Source organism: Microcebus murinus, chromosome 9 (assembly GCF_040939455.1).
Source record: "Microcebus murinus isolate Inina chromosome 9, M.murinus_Inina_mat1.0, whole genome shotgun sequence".
In the NCBI taxonomy this organism is placed as follows: Eukaryota; Metazoa; Chordata; class Mammalia; order Primates; family Cheirogaleidae; genus Microcebus; species Microcebus murinus.
Genome location: NC_134112.1, coordinates 43,548,612 through 43,574,250, shown reverse-complemented (window position 1 = coordinate 43,574,250; position 25,639 = coordinate 43,548,612). Strand labels below are relative to the sequence as shown.

Genomic DNA, 25,639 nt, shown 5'->3' with positions numbered 1-25,639 from the left:
GCTCAGCTGTTAGACGGGGTAGTGGGGCTCGATCCTGGGAGGCTGGCTCAGGCCTCTGTGCTCTTACCTGGTATACTGCACCACTTCTCTCTCAGGCCACACTAAAAAGCAAAGACCAAATTCTGTAGATATATGGGGTGGCTTTCAGAGTAAAAAGTAAGCTCCCAAAAGTAAAAAGTTCTAGGGGCAGGTGAAGGACAGTTGGCCAGCGCAGAAACCCGAGGTGGGAAGAGCAATTAGGGGGTTAAAGAAATATAATCAGAGGCCCCGAGTTTCATTATATTAAATGAGCAACTTCAATTCAGTAAGAATAAAACCATAACACAAATCCATTCCTAAGAGCGAGGCCAGATGTTGGCACTCGGGGAGGCAGGGGATAAGAATCATTCTTGTGGTGACCACCCTGGCTCACCTGGAAAACAAAGGCGGCTGTGGGTTATGAGCTGAGGCCCGCTGCAGACGTGGGCCTTGACACCATCAGTCTTGGGTAAATGCTCTCTGGAAGGGGCCATGATCCATGGGATAATGAAAAGTCACAGAGGTGGGAATTCCAATAACCTTCTTTATACCTTGGCCTCAGAGGGAGGAGGGTAACATGGCCCAGTTAATGCCTAAAGCAGCCAGTCTAGTGAAGGCACTTCATCACAATCACATTTAAGTTTTGAGTACATATATGTTTGACATCTGGGTAACTCAGCAGAAAAGTTGGGTTTCTAATATAAGATGTTTCTGTTGGGTCCTGGAAATTCATTTTAGCCATTCGTAACAGAATGGATGTGTGTGTTGTTTCTAACTTGTCAAAACAGCAGTCCATTTTCCAACTGCCTGGAATGAAATTTATTAGTGTGGTTAGTTTTCTAATCTTCTCCTTTTAGTTCAGCTCCATCAGCACATATGGCAATGCTTCCTTGGCAACTTTATTCTACCAGAAGGCTGCTAATGCGAGAAAAGATTTACAGGGTACAGTATTAATGTAGTATTTTGTCTTCAAATTTCATGGGTTGGAGATATAAATCACACTATCCCCTCTGAATCCAGTCCCTTGTGTGACCCAATGAGCACAGAGCTGGAGGTACGGGGTACTAACCCCACATCAGGAGCCCCCAACTCAAGCTTCACATAACATCCCCCAAGGAGGCTCCTGGGAGCCACGTACTAGATTAGAGGGCCACTATGCTATTCTTAAGAATTTGTTAGAGATAGAACTGTAGAATTTCAGAATTGTAAGGGACTGTGAAAGAAACATTACTAATGTAGACCTGATTAAAGCTATTTATTTCCACCAGCCTTGCAGCAAGATGAACAGTTTGGGGCATGGGCTTTGGAGGTAGACAGACCTGTGCTGGAATCCTAAGTCTGCACTTCTTTCATTGTTGAACGATCTTGGGTAAGTTATTCTTTGAACCCTAGGTTCCTCATTGGTAAAACGAGAATGTAAATAACTATCTGTTGGTTTACTTTGGTAATTAAATGAGCTAATGTATATAAAGAACCAGACACTCTTCACCACCCATATTATGTATTCAAAAAACATAATTCTTCCTCCTACCTATCTTTTCAAGGCATATCCTTGATTTCTTTTCTTGTCTACGAGAGGCAATTCGGCCTGAACAATGTTCACAGTCCAGAATTAGGTAAAGAGTATCATGCTGTTCCCACGACATTACGCCAATCTTAGAGGAGCTGTCCCCCATCGGAAATGGCATATACAGGCTCTGAGGGTGTCTCGGGGCCTTGGTAACTTCAGGCAAATGTAGGGAAGTAACACAGATGTAATAACACATCTTCAACTACGTTTTCAAGCTAAAATAAAATCTTTTAGTTAAAAACTTAAGCATTCCTCATCCTCTGCTGATGACCAACTTTGTACAACATAATATCTACCAGGTGGCAGAAGAGCCACGTGTCTAAGAGCGTGGGGTCTGCAGCCAGGCTGCCGGGCTTCGATTCTGACTCTGCTCTTTGCTAGCTGTAAGACTGCGAGCAAGTTATCTAATCTCTTTGTACCTTAGTTTCCCTATCTGTAGAATGGGAATTCCTGGTACCATCTTCACTGGCTTATTGTGAAGATGAAGTGAGTTAAATATACGCAAAGCTTTCAGATGAGTGCCAAGCACACAGTCAGCACTACAGAAATGGATTTTCATCGTCATTGTTATTTATTTTTATCTTCATCATCACCATTGTTTATTCTTCCTCTTCCTCCTTCATGGAAACTAGAATCTACAGAGGCTAAGCAGATTGTCCCAAGTCACCAATTTTTCCAGTGCCTATCTGGTAACACTCAGAGTTGAATTCATGCCCACGACTGCTCTCAAATCAGGGCTCAATGCCCCTTAATTCTCTGCTGTATCCATTTCCCTCTAATGGACTTATTGTTCCCATTTCCTTGGCTCTACAAAGGTATTTCTTCCAGCCTAGACTGTTCTGAAACTTTCTTTCTGGGCCTCCAGCTTGTGCTGGGCCAGCACCTTACACTGGTGACTGGCCCTCTCGCGAAAGAGGAGAACATGGCTGTGTGGCGGGCGTCCACACCATACCCCCCCGCCTCTAGGTCACAAACATCAGGCTCCTTCAAAACCCTGACGACACTGAACGTCAGTGGGAGCCTGGTGAGTAAGTAAGAGGCAGGGAACACACATGAAGGAGACGCAGGGAACGCTGAGTGAGGCTGACGGACCACCGTGACCCAGTGCAGCCAGGGCTCCAAAGAACCACGCTGGGCAAGACCAGCAGGACCGCAAGGGTGAGAGGGTGAGGGCCACACACAGCAAGGAAGAAGCCTGGTAGCTTCTTCAACAGCAGTTCACACAGAAATGAGTTCAGGAGTGGCCAGCCTGGCCCTGAGAAAGGTAGCTGAGAGCACATAAAGCGGGGCATTGGGCACTCAGGGCAGAGACAAGCAGTGGAGTTTCATAGGGGAAATTAATCCAGATGACACCCCTAAGCCACAGCCAAGCACACTGTTGTGTTATTTAGTTTCAACCCAGTAGCAACTCCTCAGATGTTAAAATCTCCCCCTCCTGACCTCACAGCTGAGAGCAGGACACTTGCCCCCTGTCTTCCCCGAGAGCCCCCTTTGCTTTCAAGATCAGATTAACCTCCTTCTGGGGCTATCAGCGCTATCAGCACTCTGTGTGCCCTGCCTTACAGCTTTTATTCGGCTCCTGTTTCCACGCCCTTCTCTCCTCTCTTGCTCCAGCATTCTTTCCTCCCCCCTCCACCTCCTACTCATCTGTCTGCTTTTGACTCTTACTGCCCCGGGCATGAGGCGTTTCCACCTTCCCAACTACACTATCCGCTTTCAAAGCCCGCATTACAACCTGGTTTTCCACAGGCTCTTTGGGCTGCTGCCCCAAGGTGGCTGTACAGCGGAGCTGGGGAGATGGCCAGGGGCAAAGACAGAAACGAAGATCGAAACGCCTCTATATCTGCATTAAACATTTTAACCAAGAATTTTAAGCATCCTCTGTTATCTCAGCTAGAGTGCAGGATGCCTTTGGGAGTCTAAGGGTTAAAACATAAAATGAGTGACACTGATTACGGTCTAGAAAAAATTCATTTCCTCTGACTCCTCTATTTTGGGGCTTTCTAGAAGTGAAGATCATCGGGGGAAAGGATCATCTACTGCTTCTTTAGTTTTTTTACCCTAGTATATGACAGCTTTCAGGGTCCTGGTTACCTTTTCTTCTATGTAAGCTATTTCCCCCTGCTGAGGTTTAATCTATCTCCCTTGTTTCAGTTTCAGCAACAACAGACAGTAGCAGTTATAAATTATTCTTGAGTGGCGTAACTAATTCATTTACCTTCTCTTCTGTAGGATACATGTAAGTCCATCTTTTTGTCATCTTTGCCAATTTTCTTAACTCATCATTGTTCTCATCTGGCCATCTGAGGCCTACAATGACACCGTCAGCCACCTTAGTTCAAGTTTGTGTCACCTTAGTCTCAGATTATAATGCCCTGTGCTTACTACCATTGGTTCACTGTAGATTTCTGGAGATTTGAGAACCCAAAGTCTTTTTCTCATTCTTGTTTAGTTTCCTAGAACCAAATATGTCTTTTGATCTTTTTCCAGATTAACACCCCAAATGAAAATGTGCAGAAATTGGCCAAGAAAAGAAGACTCAAACCAATCTATGGTGCACCCATTAGAAGTTCTGGTGGACAAGGATGGACATCGGCACAGTTCACAGACTAGCTCTGGTTTGTTCCAAGATGCATGTGTTCTTAAGTAATGCACAACAGAGTCATGAAAATTTCGTTTATTTTGGTGCTAGGATTTTTATAAATTTATTTTCATCCACAAGAATTATGCCAGAAGAAAGACTCTCACTGTGTATCCACAGAATTTGGATATTCCCTCCTATAGCACCATCAGCCATCAGAAGAGACCTGGCTTAAACCATATGCCTCACAAAACTTCCTTCTAGAATATAAATGTATCAATAACTTCCTGAGATATCACCACAACATCCTCTAGATGTCACCTTGAGAACATTCCAGGATAGAAGATGACTGCTTCGCACTATACAGACAACTTGAAATAGAAACATTTAAATCTCTGCAAGCCTGGATCAATGGGCTGATTAAAAAAAGACTTTTTGCCAATTACCTCAAAGATTAAGTACTGCTCCAAATTAAGTTTAATTCATAAAATGATATAATTTCTCTTTCTGGGAGATTTTCTTTAGGGCTTCTCCCACCAACAGAAAAAAACTTTCCCCTAAGAAATACTTCTGATGGACCCTGATTTCTCCTTAGGAAATTCCCCAAGATCCTCCCAAAACATTTTCCAGTTTCTGAGGCTGCTCATCTCGTTACCTGAAGCATTTGAGGGAGAAGAATGCAGCAAAGTTTAAAAGCAGAAATCAGTTATCCCTGGAACGTTAAGCACGTTTAATTATGGATGATTACTAATCAATTGTTTCTCTGGCATATGCTGAGCCCATAGCAGGCCAATGACTGACTCATTTGGTCATGCTGGGCATTCAAACCAAATGAGCTGTCAGGTAATTCATTACGGATTTCAAACACCTGAGCACATGAAATCAGGGAAGGAAATAGAGGAAGACTTCCACAAGTGACTTCAGGGAGACCTGGATTATCTCAGGTGTTATTTCCCTCAATAACAAATGTAGCCTGGGGGATCAGATTTTCAAAAATGACTCCCCCCCAAACAAAAAAAACAATACCCAGGAAAATTAGTCATTTTCTTATAAAGAAAGTAGAGTGCATTATAGAGAAAGTTTGTAGAACCAGTCTCATAGGACTTCTAAGGGGATCTTTTCCAGCAACTGAAACTTAAACAAAAAATGAGAGAGAGAGACTCCTAGAGATAAATAGGAAATAAACAGGGAGGTCCAGAGATACTTGGAGAGGACAACTAATCAATTCACAAGATTACAGTTTCCAGTGACACTCTGAGGCATAGATCTAGGGAAGATCCATGCTAGCAATCCCTACAAGCTGTGATACCAGCCTCCTCAGGACTGCGAGGAAGTGACTCAAATGTGGTCTCTGATTACTACCAAATAACTTCCAGGACTGTGTGCAGCTGCCGGTGGCTGCCAGAGAAGGCAAGGAGCAAAACAACTTGTGGTGGAGCGCTACGAGAGTTCTCTGAAAGTAACCTGCACTCTAGGTCCACAGGGAAGGACTTTTAAATACAGAAACAGCTTTCTGTGTTCTTGTTATAAGGAAGAGGGAGAGAGACAGTGAGAGACACTCATTAATTAACTTTATAATAAGGACACATGCTGCCAAAACACCTTGTTTCGTGGCCAATTGCCAAATTTTTTTTCAAAGTATACACAAAGGTAATTTTAAAATAGGGGAGAGACCTTACTTACGCAACATTTCCCAATTATCCTATTCAGGAAATATTAGCAATTATATATGTCTTGATGGAGAAAAATTACATATTAAGTAAAATTCTGTAATACAGAAAGATATGCTCCATATTTCAAAACATGTTTATAAATTAGGGATGTACTCTGACACCTTCTCAAATATTGGTAGGTGAAAGCATTAACAGCAATAATTCTGTACTCTTGGAATTTAAATTTAATAGTTTTCCCCTGGAATAATACAATTTTTAAAGTATAAAATAAAATGTATAGTCAAAAAAATCACACACAGGTATGTTTTACCTTTACTTTGTACACAAAGTTTTTTTTTTTTTTTTTTTTTTTTTTTGAGACAGAGTCTCGCTTTGTTGTCCAGGCTAGAGTGAGTGCCGTGGCGTCAGCCTAGCTCACAGCAACCTCAAACTCCTGGGCTTGAGTGATCCTTCTGCCTCAGCCTCCCGAGTAGCTGGGACTACAGGCATGCGCCACCATGCCCGGCTAATTTTATATATATATATCAGTTGGCCAATTAATTTCTTTCTATTTATAGTAGAGACGGGGTCTCGCTCTTGCTCAGGCTGGTTTTGAACTCCTGACCTTGAGCAATCCGCCCGCCTCGGCCTCCCAAGAGCTAGGATTACAGGCGTGAGCCACAGCGCCCGGCCTTGTACACAAAGTTTATAATACCAAATCTCAAAAATACTTCAGTTCTTTCTTATTTCTATTATAATTTTTAAAATGAATAAGGATGGTTTCCTACAAGTTACCGACATTTTCATCTATGTGCAAGGAACTAAAAGAATTGATTCCTGACCAATCAAGAATAAGTCATTTTCATGGCAAAGGCAATCACAAATTATTACTTTTTTAAATCTGAATCTCTCTGCTCTCAAGATCCCAATTACAAAATAGAATTAAACAAAAGTTTTACATAAATCTTTTGTTTTAAAATCACCTACTAGAAAAGATACCAGGAAGAAATGAATATAAGTGACTTCCAGAACTAATCTTATATTCACACTCTCCTTGTTATCCTTGCAGACAGCTCTGCCCCTTGCCCTTAGGGTGCAGGCACCCAAAGCAGGTTAGAAAAATGGCTATTTTAAAACCAGGAAAAGAGTGAAGAGTTGGCACTTTGTGTCCAGAGTGAGCCTCCAACTCTATCTGATAGGCCGGATTATTCCCCCTTTCCTGAGAAGTTAGAAGCAATCACTCTAATTTTACAGATGTAAGGGCTGAAACATGGCCCACATTAGTTCAGCACTCAAGTACTCAGGTATGCTTTAAGCTGCTTTGTCTACGAGGTTAAAAGTACAAGTTGCAGAAAGGAAATGTAGCTATAACCCAGAATCAAGACTTCCAGGTGTGGTCAAAGAGGAAAAATTAAAAACAAACCAAGTCAACTCAGGCAAATTAAAGACACTCAACAATGTTGAGAAGGGTTCGTATAATTCTAAAGACATCCAGTACCGACAAAAGCCCATAAAAGTACTTTATGAAGCAATACTAAGGCTGAGATGTCTGTCCAGACTTGAGGCTCAAAGATCTCCCTTCGAAAAACCACCTGTACAAACAGGTAAGGTGGTCACTTTTCTCTGACTCACTGCAAAGCTGAAACTGTGACATTAACCTTGTACTACTTGGGAGCCATTTCATTTGCAAGGTTGTTGTCACCAGGAGGGAAAAGTACTTCAAATGGAAGGCAGTGACCCAGGAAGGGTCACCATCAATCACCTGGGGTCAAAGACCTTCCAAATTGTAAGAAGGGGCTGGGGGTAGGGAAAAGAGGGCAGAGAAAAGATCAAAAGGCCTTTGATGGGTGCTATCTACCTATACAATAGAACCTGCAAAATGGAACTTCTTTGCAGTTTGAAAGCTCCTAGCTCCAAGGGAAGGTGAGAGGTTTCAAGAAAGGTGTATCTTTCTTGTTTTTTAATGTGGGTGCTTAATTTGAAGACTAGAGTCAGCAGATGGCAGAAGAGGCCTAGAGGCACAGGTTTATGAGGCTGCCAATTTCATGGTTGGCCTCAGCAGAGCACTAAATTCTCTTTGCTTCTTTTAGAGCAAGCACTTGAGGGAGAGTGGGAAAGACCCCACTAACTTTGTAGTCTCCAAATTGTAAAGCAGCTCAGCTTGAACTGCCTCACGACACCGTATCTTAGCTGATGCAAATACACTGTTTTCTTCTTTGTACAAGGCAAGAGAAATTGGGAAGTTAAGTCTAATCTTCTTCGGCCAGTGCCAATGGAAAAGCAGGCGGTGTCTGTGGGATCCTTCTCATCAGTGATGGCACAGTCTCTCCTACTTATTCCCATTGCTTGATGAGCCTTAGATGATTACAGGAGCAGGTGGAGACAGAGGATTGCCTGGCCAGAGTGGTGCATGGATCAACCCCATTGGGTTGAGAGTCCCATGAAGAAAAGGGACAACTTGAACTCAGGAAGGGGCAGTAAAGGCCAGCTCCACTGAACCCTTGGTTACCTGCTTGCCAGACTGTTTTTGGTATATTCCAGGAGAATCACTAAGCCCAAATAGGCCTTGTCCTGTTCCCAGGATGCCTTTCCCTGTTTGCAGGTGAGTAGAGTACCTCAAGAACACAAACAATATGAGCTTTTTTTTTTTTTTTTTATAAAAAAAAGCTCACTGAAGATATTTATAAAAATAACTTATTATCTTAAGAAATAGGACACACAAAACAGCAATATAAATGGCTTCCAGTATGGACTGTTTCGATTAGCCATGGCCCAGATGCCTCCAGCCCACTCCCATTAGCATGGATAATTGAGAATCAGCTGCATTTCCATTTTGACGCAGTCTAATCCATTTCAGGCACTGAGATGTGAAACCAAATCTCTATTATTTCACCTTATATGAATTTAGCGCGTGGTACTAACCTCTGTACAGTCCAAAGAAGCCTTCGTAGCGTAGCACTTTCTTAAAACAGTCAAAGCTGTTTTTATACATGAGTTCTCCCACAAAAGAGCCAGTTGATCGTTGGTTCTGCATTCGAGTTTTTACAAGATCAATTGGATACACAGCAGTAGCTCCAACAGCTAAAATTAAACAATACCAACATTTCAGGAGGAATTAAGGTTAGTCAGAGAAAGGGAGGAAGTGGTTATAATCAAAGAAAAGACCGAGAAAAGAAACAAATTTTACATGTACACATTTTAAGATGGCACTGCCTTTCTAGACTCTTAATAAACAATTGTGGATTTTCATTCAAGTATCCCCTGATAAAAGGATGTCATAGACAGTTTAAATTAGAAGGACATCGCTACAGCCTAACCTCATTATTAACCTGTCTTTAGAAAGACTGCAGATAAATAAGAGAAAAATGCCATTTGTGAGTCCCTGATCACACACAGGTATTGTGGGGGGAGGGGGATTTTCCTTTGCTCTTGTCCCACCTGACAGGTAAAGATTGAGAACTGGCTTGGGGAAAGACTAGAGAAGGCTTTGTCCTTAATATTTCAAGATGTAAACTGGAGAGAAAGTAATAAGAATAACAAAAGTGAAAAATTTGCACTTATCCACAACTAACCTCCAGCAATAGAACCCAGACCAAATCTGTAGGCCGACTCTGCAACTTGCAGGAGAACTGGCCGAGCTGAATCACCTGGGGCCTTCTGTTTTCGTATGCACAGGAATTGAAGAGCAGGAAAACAGGTGACAGAAAGAAGACAGAACAAAATGAGGGTACATTATTTTTAAAAATTACTCATTTGGTTTATTTTGAATTTCAGCATATTACGGGGATACAAATGTTTAGGTTACATAAATAGTCTTTGCCCCACCCAAGTCAGAGCTTCACCCCCAGACGGTGTACACCGTACCCTAACCCTAACCTATCCCATTAGGGATGCGAATATACCCATCCCCTCCTCCCCCTCCCACCTGTCTGACACCTGATGAATGTTACTACTCATTGGGTTTTTAATCCATAATACAATTAAAATATCAAAGAAGCAAGTGGGGTTACATTCCATAAGTTCTTATTAATAAAAAGTTTATATTGCTGTTAATGTTTAAAATCAAATTTGAACATAAAGCCATTCTTTATCAAAAATAATGGTATAAGCCTATTTTCAAATGTTCAATTCTTATTTGTGGTGCAAAAAATGCAAATTTAAAAACATCAGTGAGATATTCTTCATCAATCAAATTGGCAGGATTTTTTTTTGTCATAAATAGCAATTGTTTGGCAAGAGTTGATAAAAACAGGCCTTCTCAAACCTGCCATTAAACCAAGTATAAACTGAGAGAAATTTGATAATATACACTCAGACTCTTAAAATATACATAATCTCAGACCCTGCAATTCTACCTATAAAAAGTTAGGCTAGAAAATAATCACATATGTAAATAAGGATCAAGCTTAAAACACGTGGCACTTAAAAAAGCAATACTCATTTAAGAGCAAAAATTTGGGAAATAACCTAAATGTCCAACAATAGAGGACTACAGCATCAAAAAATAATGTAATAACTTTAAAACAAAAGTGTAACAGAATATCTGATTTTAAGAAAAATGTTCAAAAAGTATTACAAAAGAAAACACAGGCTAAAAAGAGCATAGTAGGTAGAGAGGTATTTGTTATATGATTCTGTTTACCTTTCTAAATGTTTGAAATATTTCATGTGCAATATGTCACTTTTTATTAAAATTACTTATGGACATATATATATACATACACATACACATATATATGCATATAAAATTAATACTAACATTTTGGCATCCCCACCACCCAGAGATATTCAAAATATTTACAGTGGCTAAAACTAGCTGGTTATATTACAGGTGACTGTTACTTTTTCCTCTTGTCCATCTTTTCTAAATTCAAACTGCAGGTCAGTCAGTCATTGTTTCATTGTTATTCTTTTGACCTGTTATCTTTACAGTGTTTTTAATGCCAGAACATTTTAGAGTGTTACATGTCTCTGCCTGCACAAATAGTAATTTTATGTCACACCAAGTTGTCAAATGAGGGTGACATATAGTCAGTGCTTAATAAATACCTGTTGAATGAATCAATATATTCAATAAAATTTGTTTTTCAGAAGCCACAATTAAAATCAGTGCACAATGAAAATAATCACCAACCCCAGCTATCAACCCACTGAATTTTAGTTGCTGTCAATGTAACATAATTCTAATACAATGAGATCATTTGGAATCTCCTCCAAAATCACTTTAACGGAACAGTTTTACATAGAAATATGCATTTTTAAGATGTAAAACATTTCTTCTGCAAGTTCCCTGAGTTGTTTCCAACTCTATCCCTGTATAGATGGAAACCAATAAATAGTACCTTCATTTTGACAGATGCTCCCAAGAGAGAAGCATCGTTTAATTTACAGGGATAGAAATACGCAATGCTTAGAAATGTTCTGGCATCCAATTAATGAGTGAAAATACTCTGAAAACAATGGGGGTGAGGAACTTACCACTACTACTAATTCCTCATGTACAAGACAAATGAAATCCCAGACTTTTATTTAACTTTTCTAAAGCCAGAATTGTAGCATGTTCTTGAAATGAGACAATAAAGGCTCCTGCTCCTTCCCTCCTCTGGCCAGGACAAATGCTCCAAGTGGGGCACAGTGCTAGGACAGGCAGCACTGTGCCCACAGGTGGGTGCCCTCCTTTGCTTGAGTTTGTCGGGCCCACTGGAGTTCATGTAGTAAAAAGCATATTCTAGGCGAGGCCATTTGTGAATTGCTCTAAACCTCTAAGCAGCAGCCAATCATTTCCTGCTGTAAATCTCATCAATCTAGTCTAACTCTTTCATAACCAGTATCAACAAGCACCCATCAGAAACTCAAGAGCTGCAAAGGGCATAAAGGGAAAATTGTGGCATATAGCACTGCCAGCTGGAGAGCAGGAGGGATCTAAAAAAAAAAAACTTCTCTGCTTTTCTTAATCCCCAAATTTCTACAATAGCTGGTGCTATACAGATGAAGAGATAATCATCTCCTAAGCAGTGTTTAAAATCAAAGGGAGAGGAGAGCAACGTTGCTTCCACCTCTGCACGTGATTATACAGTTCTCTCCCCTGCACTCAGGGAATCGGCTTCCTCTTTTAACCACGGCCAGCTGGTTTTCCAGAGGTGCCTAGTTAGGATTTACTGAGCACACACCCACTACTACTTTGACTCACATACTGCGCACAAAACTCACCGCTGCACTCGGGTGGGAAAGAGCTAAAAGGATGGGGCCCTGGCTCAAGGCCAGACAGTCCTAAAAATGTAGCCCACATCAACCCACTGTGGTCACACTGGCGTCTCAGCACCACGCAGAGCTTCATGCCAGAAACGGGTGAGTCTCGCAGGACTCAGAGATGGCTCCGCCTTAAAGGAGGTATTTTTCTACATATGGCACTTGTCTGTGAGCGGATTTATGTTACAAACGTCGGGTGAGCACAACACACGCTATGAAGGCTCTTCTTCTCTAATCCCGACCTGGAGAAAGCTGAGCAAGAGGTAAATGAGGGAGTCCCATGGCTTAAGTTTCTGACTCCCACCACTTCCAGAGATCGGTTTCTGTTAACCATAAAATAAAATGTAGCATTCCTAAAATTGTTTCCACATAACTTATGAATCCTTTCACAGAAAAAACAGGTCTAAAAGCCTTCAAACTATGACTCCAGACTAAACAAAATTATCTCATTTTGATATTCAGAAAAACAGAAAGCATGGCAGTTAGACAATGCGCGGATAAAGTGCCTCTCTGGCGGAAAATCGGCTTTCATCTAGCAACGTGAAGCTGCTGATAGGGACAGTGACACCAACGCAGGGTTCCTTCCCCACATCTCTCACCTCGAGATTTAGGGGAGGAAGAAGAAAAGATTTTCCACATGTTTTTGGAGTGTCAGGCTTCTGGTGCAGTTAGGAAATCATCCCATCTTTGAAAGAGACAAATGCCAAATATCTGTTCATCAGAACCTTTCTAAGTAATTTCTTTTCTTTTAAAGTTGTCTGGATTTTGGTGCAAAATGGAAAAATGCTAAGTCAGACTGCCAAAAAAACAACTAATAAAGAAACACCAGGAAGCAGGTTTTCTCCTCTTTGCTCACCTGCCTCTGGGCCTCAGCCAAGTTGAAGGGCAGAGTTCCTTCTTCCAGAGGGGCGATCCGTTCTATGTCTGCTAAGGTCAAACGTCTGAAGAGAAGAAACAAACACAAGCAACAACAAAAATACCAACCTACTACAATTTACACTATGGAATTTTGAAGCGTTTGTTTTTTTTCATTTCCCATATTTCAGCATTACCTTTAATTTGCCTTTGTCTCTCAATTGCTGCCCTCCTCCTACCCCCACCCCCACCTCCTTTTATTAAGCTAATATATATACATATATATTTAAAAAGCCAACTTACCCCCTTGGCTCATATAAATCTGCTAACTGAAACAAGATGTCAACTTCCATGGGTGTAACCTGACCAAATTTTTGAGCTGCCAGAACAAACTCTTCTGTGTGGAAAAAAAGTTAAAAGGGAAAGATTTAAGAAGGAATAGCCACTAAATTCAGTATTAATTCAAGGTACTGGAATGAGTGAACATCATAATACTTTATTATTATCGGCCACAAAATTCAAGTCAATCCAAACAGGGTAAGAATTTTTGCAGTTCTTTCATTCATTTAGAAAGGGTATGCAGAATATTTTCTTTAACATTTAGTTTAGGCTAGGTGCAGCAGCTCACGCCTATAATCCTAGCACTCTGGGAGGCCCAGGTGGGAAGATATCTTGAGCTTAGGAGTTTCAGATCAGTCTGAGCAACAGCAAGACCCTAGCTCTACTAAAACTAAAAAAAATCAGTTGGGTGTTGTGGTGCATGCCTCTAGTCCCAGCTACTTGTGAGGCTGAGACAGGAAGATCACTTGAGCCCAGGAGTTTGAGGTTGCAGTGAGCAACGATGATGATACTATACTCTACCTGGGGCAACAGAGTGAGAGACACTCTGTCTCAAAAAACAAAACATTTTGGTACCATCTGATGTTATTCAAATTTCCAATCAGGGAAATTAAGGAAGCACATATGAAACTTCATATGCTTAGGTTCCAGGAGCTTATATTAATGAAATTGGAATTCCTTAGGGAATTGTTTTTTTTTTAATCCCATTAAAATGCTGATAATAACCTGTTCCAAGCCTGTAGATCAACTAACATTGTCACCAATACAAGTTTATATAATTCCTCATGTACTTTTGAAGGCTACTTTAGAAGCTGCCAATTTAGCTCAAGTTCTAGCAAGATTTGAAAACATTTAAGAAACTTTACATGTTTTCCCCATTCAAAGGCTGTCTTCAGTTTATTTAAAACTTGGTGAACATTGTTTTGTTTGCTTTTGCTTGTCTGATCAAAGGAAAAACATACGTACCACATGGTAAAATGTGTCAATGGGATAGAAAAATCTATAACATAAACCCCTGGTTGCTTTTTTCACCCTAATAATAACAATATACCAAGATACTTGCAGGTAAGAATTCGGATATACTCTCACTCACCCTTAGTCACCTCTACATCTTTCCTGTTGCCTGACAGAGTGCTGTAGATCTTTCTAATGAGTTCCATGTTGTTAAGGAGCGAATTGAATCCATTAAAATAGGAGAAACTAACTTGATGGGTTGTGGTACCTCCAGCAGCCTCCAATAAGTCAAAAGCAAGAGAGAGAAGAAAAATAAACAAAAGATTTACAAATAAAGAAGATTCAGAAGTACATATATCTAATGCTATTAAGAGTTTGAAAGTAATCAAGAATGCATGTGTAAGAAATAACCATAAGTATTTTTCTTTCACATTAAACAAAAAACTTATAAATGATTTTTAGAAGTAACTGCAACTAATCATGACCAGAACTTGTACTCTCCACACACAACTAGAAAACTAAATAAATACATGTGCAGGATTGTAACAGGACCAGTAGTAATTTATAGAGTTCAAATTTCAATTGGAAATGTTTTATAAGTTGGTTTATTTCATTTAATGAGCAAATCTTAAAGGCTTTTGCATGCAAAACTACATTATACACATGCCTATGCTTATACATACAAAACAATATTATATCAATGCAAACATACTATGAAAAGTGGTCAATCTAATATTAATACCAAGACTTGTCAAGTTACTTACAACCAGCAATAAATAGTCATTTAGGTGCGGACTTTACATTGGTGGGATTTCTAGCAAACAAGCGTATTATGGTAAAATTATGAGATGTCATATGTTTTCAAGGGGGTTAAGACTGGTCAGAATTCTGATAATCAGAATTTTTAAAAAACCATATTTCTTCACAAGGGACAAGGGAAACTGACAGCATGTCCATTATGAATGGAACTTCAGTTTGGGGTTTCAAATTCTACCCTTGCCTAACAAGGCAAAATATTTTTATTAGGAAAGCACTTCTTTATAAGGTAACAACCACATAAATCTTCACTTAGTAATCATTTAAAATAGCTGACATGAGAGTTTAGTATGGAGTAGGAAGGGGGGGGGGTGGGCAAGAAAAGGAGTTAGATTCACACAGTGCCAGAGTGGAAAAGGACTGGTCAAAATGCCACATCTCCAGAACGAAGCACCAGGGAGAAAAGGGGGAAACTGAAAGGCTGCCCTGAGTTCATGCCTTTGTTAAGAAAGCATTGTGGGAAGCCCAGATGATAGTGAAAACTCTCAGTCTTCTCCCTGGGACTAACAAAAGGTGAGTTATCACTGGGTGTTGGTTCCAAATCTGAGTGATCATCAGAATCATCTAAAAAAAAGCTTTACAAATTAGATTCTAAGACCCCACCACCTATAGATGGTGAATCATAGGCCTAGAAGAGACCTTAGAATCTGTATTTTTGTGGGGATTTGGATGTTCCCTGAGCAAGGCTTTGGAACCACCACCACAGGATGTCGTGGACCCCTGGGCATGGAGCTTTGTGAAACCTGACCTGGGGGACTCTGCTGTCACACGTACCACTATAGCCTCAGCACACACACAGTGAATGAATGAGTGCATCTAAGCTTTAGCGTTTCTGTTTTGCAGACCACTCTAACAATGTATGTGTGCACTCCTCTTTTTTTTTTTTTTTTTTTGCCTTGGAGAATAAACAAGGTCAGCAAAGATCAGCATCTGACATATTTCACAATATAAGCAAAATTGACGTGAAGTCACAAATTTGTTTTTCCTTTTTTCTTTAATTAGCTAATATTTTATTTTTCTCTAAGAGAGTCTCTATTATCCACTAAAACTAGCCAAAACACACTGTTTTTAAGCTTGGTAATGTGTGTGATCACATTAAGAAAATTTTAGTGTTCTAAACAGGGAAAAAAAACATATATAATTTCTAATCATTATTCTTATAACCCCTTATTACTGAGCTCAAAGGAGATAGAACAAACTGCCTCATTATGGCAAGTTACAACTTACAGCTACTAGACATTCTTCTACAAAAGGAGTCAAGACATGGGGACGGATGGTGACCATGATGTCTCGGAAGTCGATGGCTGTGACTCTTCCAGTCCTGGCATTGTCTCGTTGCACAAAGGCTTGCTTTGCATGCTCTAATTGTATTTCCTGCACATAAAGAAAGTGAAATAATTTATGCTTCTCATTTAATTAATGACTGCTCATTTTCAAATCAGGCTGAAGAAACAGAGATTACATCTTGGTTTAATAAGCCCCTACCTACTTAATAGTGACCCCAAGCTATTGTCTCCTTCCAAGAGAAAGAACTTCGTTCAGACCAGTGAACATGTCTTGAGAAAGTACACTCCCTCTACCTTAAATCTCCTACCCAAAGAAACTAAATCACTTCTGTGCTCTGCTACAGTCCAAGAACACAAAGAAAATGAAAACTGGAATGAAGTTTGGTAGGTTCAAAGATCTGGCCAAACCCAGCTTGGGTGATGCAGATGATCAAACGAAAAATGCCTGCAGAGACATTAACCTCTTTCTAAAGAAAAGGAAAAATTCATAACCTAAACCTGGTACACAAATGTGATGTAACAACAGACTGGAAAGAGTGGTTCTCTTCTGCTATTTCTCTAACATAGAGCTTCTAAGCCTTGGTACTACTGGCATTTTTGGATAGGTTAAGTCTTTCTTGTGTGTGTGGGGGGTGTCCTGTGCATCTCTACTCTCTTCCCACTAGATGCCAGCAGCCCTTTTCCCACAAGGTCATGAAAATCAAAAACCGTCTCTGGACAGGGCCACATGTCCTGGTAGAGGACCACTGTTCTAGAATAAGTAATGGGACTGCATGTGGCTCAGAGGAGGCTAACTGTGGCAGCACCTTTGGATATATGTTTTAATTCATGTGATCTAAAGATAGGAAGTCCAATTGCACATCTCTGTTGCTATTCCCAGGGGATAAGTGTATACATACACAAGACAGGCTTCCATCAGAACCCATGGTGTGCCATACAAGAGAAGCATCCCTTCTGCAGGGAGCATTTTACTACCTTCCTCACGATACTCTGCCCATTTCTCAAAAGGGCTCTTAGTGTGAGAGCTAACCCCAAGGAAATTAAAAAGAAACAGTGATGTGGCTCTCAAGGACTTCATCAAATTATTTAAATGAAGGGAAGTTTTACTAGATGATATTAAGGATGACTTATCACATTTATTCAAGTTGTGTAAAATTAATTGTCCTCACGAATTAATGAAAATGAAAGTATGAGAGAAAGGACATGAATCTGATACTGCTTTAAAGTACTGGATCCCCCTTTCCTTATCCTGGAAAGGTGGGGAGAGGAAAGACTGATAAAATATTGATAATAATTACAGCTGAATAACAGGTATATGATGAATCATTATACTTTTCTCTCTCCTTTTGTAAAGTCTGAAAATGTCTACGTTTACAAAACTTAAGACATTTAATAGTACGAATCAGACTTCTGATCCTATTCAAAAGCCTCTTCTCAGGTACAGCATCTGTTGGTTTGGATCTAGCCTGTCTCCTCTGAAATTCTTCTGGGACCCTAATCTTTCTGGAGCCTCCCCCACTGGCTCCGTAAATGGGAGGCATGTGCCAGCCCTCTGTCCTCGCACCTTCCCATTCTACCATCCTAGGCGAAGTGCTCCTTTCCCTCAGCCCTCCAGGACTTCTTATAAGCGAAGGCTTGAATCCCACATCCAAATCTCATTCCTATCTACTGGACCAGAATTCGTAATTGCTTAGAGAATATATCCACATGGGTATGTTATAAAGGCCATAAAATTACATATCACTAAACCCGTTATTATATGTCCCTGACCCCGAACTCAAACTTGTTCCCTCTCCTATGTTCAAAGCTTAATTACTGGCACGTTGTTTTTCGGGTCACCTCACCTAGAAAGCTGTTATTTTCAATTCTTCAAGCTTCCTTTGCCCCAGAGAAAACCAGTTGCCAAATTATGTCTCTTGGGCCTTTGAAAGTTTGCCCAAATGCACCTTTTCCTTTTTATTCCAGACGCGGCCGGTTTAGGCCCTGCTCAGACCTCACCTAAATTACCACCATGGCCCCAGCTGTCAGTCTGGAGCATGGACCTGCAGTCTGGACCTCTCCAGTCCACTTTGCATACATCAAAAGTCACCTTTCAAAATCGCAGTTCTAATCTCTCTCTCTCTCTCCACTTCTATCAACCTTTGATGGCCCTTCGGTGTAAAGACCCCTCTCCAAATCAGGGTACTCAGGACTCTACAAGAACTACTTTCGGCCCAGTGTCCTGCCTGGCCGGGCCTGGCCCTGCCAAACCTTCTACACACCAGGGCTTCTGCCCACGCTCTTCCCTCCGCCTAGCATAGATTGCTACCCCTTTCTCCAGCTCCTGAAATCCCACCACCTCCTCCAGGCTTAGCTCAAATGCCACCACTTAGGCAGATATAACTAGATCTTGTAGCTGAAAATAACTGATGTACATTCCCAGGGCCACCTGCCTGAACTTCAATTATAAGGCTTGTCTTATTCCATCTTTCATTCTAATCAGTTGTTTACTGTCTTTCCCTCACCTCGCCAGGGAAAACATTCTATGTCCTGTTTACATCTCTCCCGCTTATCCTGCTGGGCAGAATGCTTTAGATATAGTAGGCACTCAATAAATGATAGACATTATCATCAGGGATAGGTATTCTCTAAAACCAACTGAATAAACAAACTGAGATCTACGGAACAAAAGGGGGTTCTCTACACGAGTGCCTCCAATTCAAGAGGAAAGAAGAAACCAACTGTTAAACACCCTGTAGTGAAAAATGACCACAGTATGTACTCAATTGAAAGTAAATGAACACAGTCTCCTTTGAATTGCCAGACTCACTGCTAACACTATCCTAAGCCAAGATTACTCTCAACAATAGGAGAAGGCATATTCAGCTATTTACCATTTTCCCAAGTTTATAACTCAAATAAAGTCTTAGAGATTCTCAGACAACTATACCAAAAATGGCAACACTTTCCCTGGCCATCCACTTCCTCAGAAAGCAGAAAGCCAGAACCCTCAGACTAGCCCTCTGGAATGCCTAGATGGGGACACAGATGCCAAAGGCAGGGCTGGTGCTCACATGCAGGACAAGGGATGCACCCTGATGAGGACAGGGTCACTACACGCTCCTGTGCCTACACTTCCACGGTTAAGTATTTGCTAGCAGAGTCCCGTCAATCACGGAATAAGAAAGCTCTTTTAAACCTCATGATGAATAACTTGAGAATACATTTCCAAAACCTCTTAAAGACTGGGGACATTATAAGTTCCATGGAGAACAAGAAGCTGGATCAATGTAATTCTCTAAATAGTAGGACGGAGTGACACAGGTAGTGAGGTAGTTCCCCAACTTTAAAAGTAGCTTACTGAAGACGTGGGTTGCCTTTGGAAGAACATCTGTTAAACCATGACTCTTTTTTATTCGGGGTGAAGAAATGAAACTGTGATCTCAACCAATGAAACAACGGTGATAACAGCACTTAGCTAGCATGTATTATTGCACCAAACACTGCTCTAAAGCATTTAATAGGAATTAATTCATTTAATGCCCACAGCAGCCCTATAAGGTGGGTACTATTAATCTCACTGTAGCAGCTGAGGAAACTAAGGTCTCACTGACAGGAAGCAGCAAACCTGGAACTGGAACCCTGGCAGTTCCACTCTCCCACCCGCCACAATGCCCCTAATACTTCCCTACACTGCATGAAGAGCCCGTAATGCTACTGTCAGGAATTTGATTGAAAAATGTATCTCACACTTAGGAATCTTAAGAGCTATGGAAAGATAAAAACTCAATTAGCTTTTAAGTTACTCTTAATGGTCTAGATTTTGCTATTGCCTATTTTCATGGGAAAACAATAAAGTTTCCAGAGGTATTCCAGGAAGGCAAAAGCCTTCCATGCACCCAGAGTGTTAGGAGTGTCTTAGCAGAGACCATGGAGCAGAAAAACCAAATCTAAAGGCCTTCCCCTAGCCTTGCTCACTTTTTGTTCTTTCCTGTAGCCCCAAGAGACTGAGGATGAGAAAAACAAATCAGGAGCCAGTGGGAGCCAACACTCAGGTGACTCCCCAGATACTTAATTCAGGAATGTGGGATCTTTGAAATAAATGACCAGGCTCACTACTCATGGCAGAGGACTTAAAAATCAAAGCTCTTGGTTGGCACCTTGAAAGCTATTTAAGGAAAATCTAACACACGCTTAGAGTTACCGAGAGACTGATGGTTCCCAGATCTGAACCTAGAAGGGATAAGCTGGGACAGAGAGCTCTTAGCATGCACATAGCATATGTGAAATAATATTCATTGCCACAATGGAAGGGACAAGAATAGATAAAGGGAAGGGAGGAAGGGGGGAAACAATGAGAGAAGCAGTTGTTATATTCACTTATTTAAAGGTTAAAGGACTATCAGGTAAAAAAGAGATGCTAAGCTTAAGCTGGCTCTCTGTTATTTCTAAAAAAAAAAAAAAAAAAAAAAAAAAAAGAAGTGATAGAGGTGAGGTTTTAGCACAATGCATAGAAGCAGTTAACCTATGGAACTATTCAGCAATAAAATGGGCTACCTTGCAAAGTAGCAGGTTCCCTGACACTGGAAATATTTGTTCAACTACAGGCTAAGGAATATGTGTCAAGGATTTTATTTTGTATTAATAGAGGTGGTTATGGAAGCAGTATGTTTTGATGACAACAATATGAAATCTGGAACAAGAACGGGTGGAGCTCAAACAGCAGTCACGACACCACCACCCGGGACAGCGCAGGTGACTGTGTTTGCATCTTAGAGCCTCTGGAGTCCTCCTCTACAGAGTGGGCACAGCAGCACCTACTGCATGGGGCTGTAAATGCCAGAGGACAGGCATTCAATAAAGTCTTTGGTTTTTGTCCAGGTGAAAGGTTTAAAAATCTCTAAAGTCCTTTCCAGTATGGAACAGCGGTTCTGCTGAGTCATTTTGAACTAGCCACAGAAACAGAAAGATGAGCGTCAGTCAGGGTGGAGAATATTAACAACATAACAGCTGAACGCTTACACACTTACTACAGGCCAGAAGATTTGCCAAGAATTTCAAAGACAACATTTTATTTAAGCCTCATGATAATTCTGTCAAGTTATAATGATTAGCTTCATTTTACACAGAAGCACCTGAAGCTCAGAGAGGAGAAGAAACCGGCCCAGGGCTAGTTTCTTAGTCACACAGCTAAGAAGTGGCAGAGCTAAGATCTATACCAAGGGTATGTCTGTCTGATTTAAAACTGAGATTCTCAACTCATTCTCAAAATCCTAAGTAAGGAGATCATAAGTAGATTGGGAGAGATAACAGGAAAAGAGATTTTAAGAAAAGTGTTGATTATAACTTGAATATAAAAATGAAGCAGGATACAGATCAAAGAATTTTCATCTTGGATGATGGAGGAGATAGAGTCTACCGCAAATGAAAATACTCACGGGGAAAGAGATGATGTGGTTGACCAAGATTAGAAACTTGGAGTGAGATGCGTTTAATAATAAACAAAAGTTAAACTACATACAAAAGAAAGCTAGAGGCACGGGTAGAAATGTAAATCTGGGAAATCAAGATAACAGATTTTAGGGGGGAAAAAGCTAACATTTACTCAGCGTTATTAGGTGCATGCTATGCCCCAAGGACTGTTGTTTGCCTGCTTCATCCCTTTGAATCCTCCCAACAACCTTAGGAGCTGAGACCTACCATCACCCCCAGTTTGTAGGTGGAAAAAATGAGGAAACGAGGAGCTGAGGGTCACATGATGCTATTGATGAAACTGGAAATGCACCCAGGTGGTCCAGTTCTGCAGCCATAATCTTAACCTACACAGACTACCACTTCCTTTTAGAGGGAGGCCTACCAAATACCAGAAGGAAAAAACAAAAAAAAAACAGTTGTAGAAATAGATGAGATCGCCGCACAGTGCATACAAAGAGCTGGCAGACAACAAAATCGAACTGATACCTAAATAAGTGAGTACAAAAAATAAAACAGAGGGCCTGTGAAGCAAATCCAGAGAGCTGGGAAGATGACATGCCTCTGCACAGAGAGCTCTTAACAGTGCCAGGCAATGGGGTGCTTACTAAATGCCGCTGCTGAAAACAGTTACCGCTAAAGAGAAAGGGCCCCTCCCATCACCTAGGGCCAGGAGGTCCCAGAGCAAGGAGCTGTACTGCTATCTCTAAGGCAGTTCTTCTCAAGCACCTGAAAAGAGGCCCAATTTCTCTTTAATATTTCCTAGTGAACTGCTTTCTGTTCCCTCTATTCTGCTGCATGATGATTAATGGAATAGGCTTTTATTGCAGCAGTTTCCAACTACTTCAACACACCCATTCAGCTTGCTGTAGGAAAAATCAAACTCTTCAAAATTGCTAGTTGTACAGAAATAAACATATAGAGGGGTTACACCACTTTAGGTCTAACATTCATGCTTCTAATAGTTCCAGGCCTGTCATTTCCTTAATAATCTCCAATTTTCAAGTGGGTATATTTTGAATGCAAAATATTCTCTCCACCTCTATTCAGACATGCAAGTTTGTGCTTTGGCCTGAGAACAATTTATCAGGAACAGCAACAACAAAAAATAGATCCTCAAAAGAGCAGCAGAGTCAGATGATTTATATTATAAAGCCAAAAACACCAAAAAAAAAAAAAAAAAACCCTGGCTAATTTGCATTGCATTTTTGTGTTTTGTACAGTTTTGAATTTTTTTTAAATCCAGAATTTTAATAAAGGCAGGGAGTTAGGAAAATGACTAAAAATTCCTTTTTAGGGGTGGCGGTAGATAATTCTGGGCCAAGTGCAGGTACTTGTCAAAACAAGAAACAAAAATGTACAAAGAAGGTCTGTGCAAAAATTTTGGTACCCTATTTAGCTGTATTTACAACAAATTCTATATTACATCTAGTATCAGAACCTATATACTATTTAAGTGTCCACTTTGTTTTCATAATCCTACGATAATTTGGAGAAAAACAATTAAATTGAAATAAAGATCCACATAGTTTTAAATAGTGTCAAAATGAAATTCAGCAATGAAGTAAGTAGAGAAATAAGCAGTTTCCATTCCTAATTTTTGTGTGTGTGTGTGTGTGCCCGCATTCAACCATGCAGCCAGATTTTCAGAGCTCAGGTGAAATTTCATCCCCAATTCACTGGGTGGGGTCTTTAATTAAAAGGGTCTTCAGAGCAGTGTCACATGTGGCTCAGCATGCACAGCAACACCTTGGCAGAAACCAAGTACAGAGCTTTTCCATCTCAATTTCCTTGCTCTTCTGATTTAACGTTAAACTTCACAGTGGGTAACAGCTGGGGAGATGCTATATGGAGTGTTCATTTTTACCAGGATGTTATAGTAAAAGCCCGCACAACAGGCCACTCAACAAAACAGCAAGCTGACTAGCACCACGGACACAACACCACAATGAATCCTGATTTCCTTCGCCCAGAGAGCAGAAAGTGTGCAATGTGAATGGAACGTGTCCTGCATCTAATTGTCCGAGTGACCTGGATCACTACATCTCTGGTCACCCATCACCAAACTAGCAATGACTTCCATTTGGACACAAAACAGAATCTAATCTACTGGAAGAGTTGAGGGCAAACAACATTAGCCACCTTTACTCACTGTTTCCTTTTAGAACACCAAGTGATGCTGTATTTATGGCACAGGGCCAAAGCATCATCACAGATCCTATCCCCAACTTAGAATCAACATAAAAGGCACATGTTGAAGGTACAAACACAACAGTGGTTTTGAGCTACTAAAACTTCATGGTCTAGATATTTTCATTTATACAGATGACAAGTTTGGGAACAAAAGGGAGGAGCAAATGGCTCAGGTTACTCAATCCTAAGCAAGGACCTTGTTAATTGTCCACCAATCTGTTCAAACAATTGTAGCTTCAGTAAGTTCTACTGCGAGTGATTATTTTTTGTTAGCATATGAGATCCCTTATTAATTCCAAAGCTTGAGAATTTGGTGTTGCTATGGTTGAAGGCATGTTTTCTTCTATTTGGTGGCGGTGGTAGGGAGTAATTTCTTTTTTAGATTTCATATGGCCTTTTGTGTTGAAATTTTTGCCGTGTACTGGGATGCATGACAAATATAGTAGTAAACCATAACTGATGGTGACTATAAAGCCAAGACCACAGCTGAATCTCTGGCTTCTGCAGCGACATGTGGCAACTACCAGCACCTGGGAGCAGCAGACTTCCAGGGCCCTATTCTCTAGGGTTCAGAACCAGACTAACCAAAATGTGCTTTTTACACAGAACAGAAGTGGGTTGATCTATATGCCATGCTGACCCATAAGCCAAAACAATGGTCAACCTGGTTTAATAAAAAGAACCAAAGTTAACCCATTGCATTATTAGTATTGTGTATGCTTTAGTATCCAACAGGGTATATAATGGGGCTCATGTAACCTGAGGTCAGGGACCCTTACCAATGTGAATGGCCAGTCTGGGAAGCCAGACACATCGCTGAACCCGGGATTCTACTTCCAGCTCTCTCAACTATGACTCACCTCTCTGGAGTTTCATCATCCTCTTCTGACAAAATGAAGACCTGAATAAAACTGCGGTAAAATATTCACACTCTTGTGATTAGGGCTCTCTGTTGGGGAGGTAATCCCATTCTTAAACTCTATGGGAGGAGAAGGCATCAGAGAGGATTTTTTTAGCCCCATTCCCTCTCAAAGTCAGCTATCCTGTCTCTCGTCTAACCAACAGAACCTCAACCTCAAAATCTGGCCTCTCCACCAAACTGGAGCATTGCTGATTTCTTGACGACATCTCTTCCTCAAGCAATAGGAGGTTTTTTGGTGTTTTTTTTTTCTAAAAACATAAAAAAAAAAAAAATTTCTGGCTACATAAAATAAAGAGCAGAATTCCAAAAAGCCCAGGTCTATAGGGGCCATGGGGAGGGCTCCTACTTTACTATCACCGTAACTCCAAGGAACTGAGGAGGCAGTACCATGCACCCCTACTAAGGACCTGATTCTATCTGGCAATTAATGGGGAGGGGTCAGGAATGCTACATGTCCAGCAATGCATGACTGGGTGCCCCCATTCAGAAGCATGGCCCCTTCCAGAAATGTAAATAACTACTCACAGCCTTGACCCTGGAGATAGTGCAGTAGTAGAGTGGTAACAGAATCATATTCTTGAATCCCTCACAGACCTGTGATCTTACTGAAGAAGCAAAGCTCTAGAACAGTTGCTCTTTATTCTTTCGGGAACCTAATGAAAGCTATGGGCCATTTCCCAGGAAAATTACCTATACATACAAAATTTTACCCTAGAGTATGTTTATTCTTTTGCATTTAATAGGAGATAATGA

The 25,639-nt window shown here is 40.7% G+C and overlaps 1 protein-coding gene across 3 annotated transcripts in view; it reads right to left on the bottom strand.

The window, feature by feature from the left end:
• SLC25A13 (solute carrier family 25 member 13) overlaps nucleotides 1-25,639 on the bottom strand; it is a 166,112-nt gene that overhangs the window by 51,922 nt on the left and 88,551 nt on the right. For all 3 annotated transcript variants that reach the window (XM_012757119.2, XM_012757122.2, XM_076006430.1), the window contains 6 exons: nucleotides 16,262-16,408; nucleotides 14,358-14,496; nucleotides 13,229-13,322; nucleotides 12,927-13,011; nucleotides 9,394-9,478; nucleotides 8,744-8,902 (listed from right to left, as the gene is read on the bottom strand). In XM_012757119.2, the coding sequence (XP_012612573.1) occupies nucleotides 8,744-8,902; nucleotides 9,394-9,478; nucleotides 12,927-13,011; nucleotides 13,229-13,322; nucleotides 14,358-14,496; nucleotides 16,262-16,408 (709 nt within the window). The remainder of the gene's footprint in view (nucleotides 1-8,743; nucleotides 8,903-9,393; nucleotides 9,479-12,926; nucleotides 13,012-13,228; nucleotides 13,323-14,357; nucleotides 14,497-16,261; nucleotides 16,409-25,639) is intronic.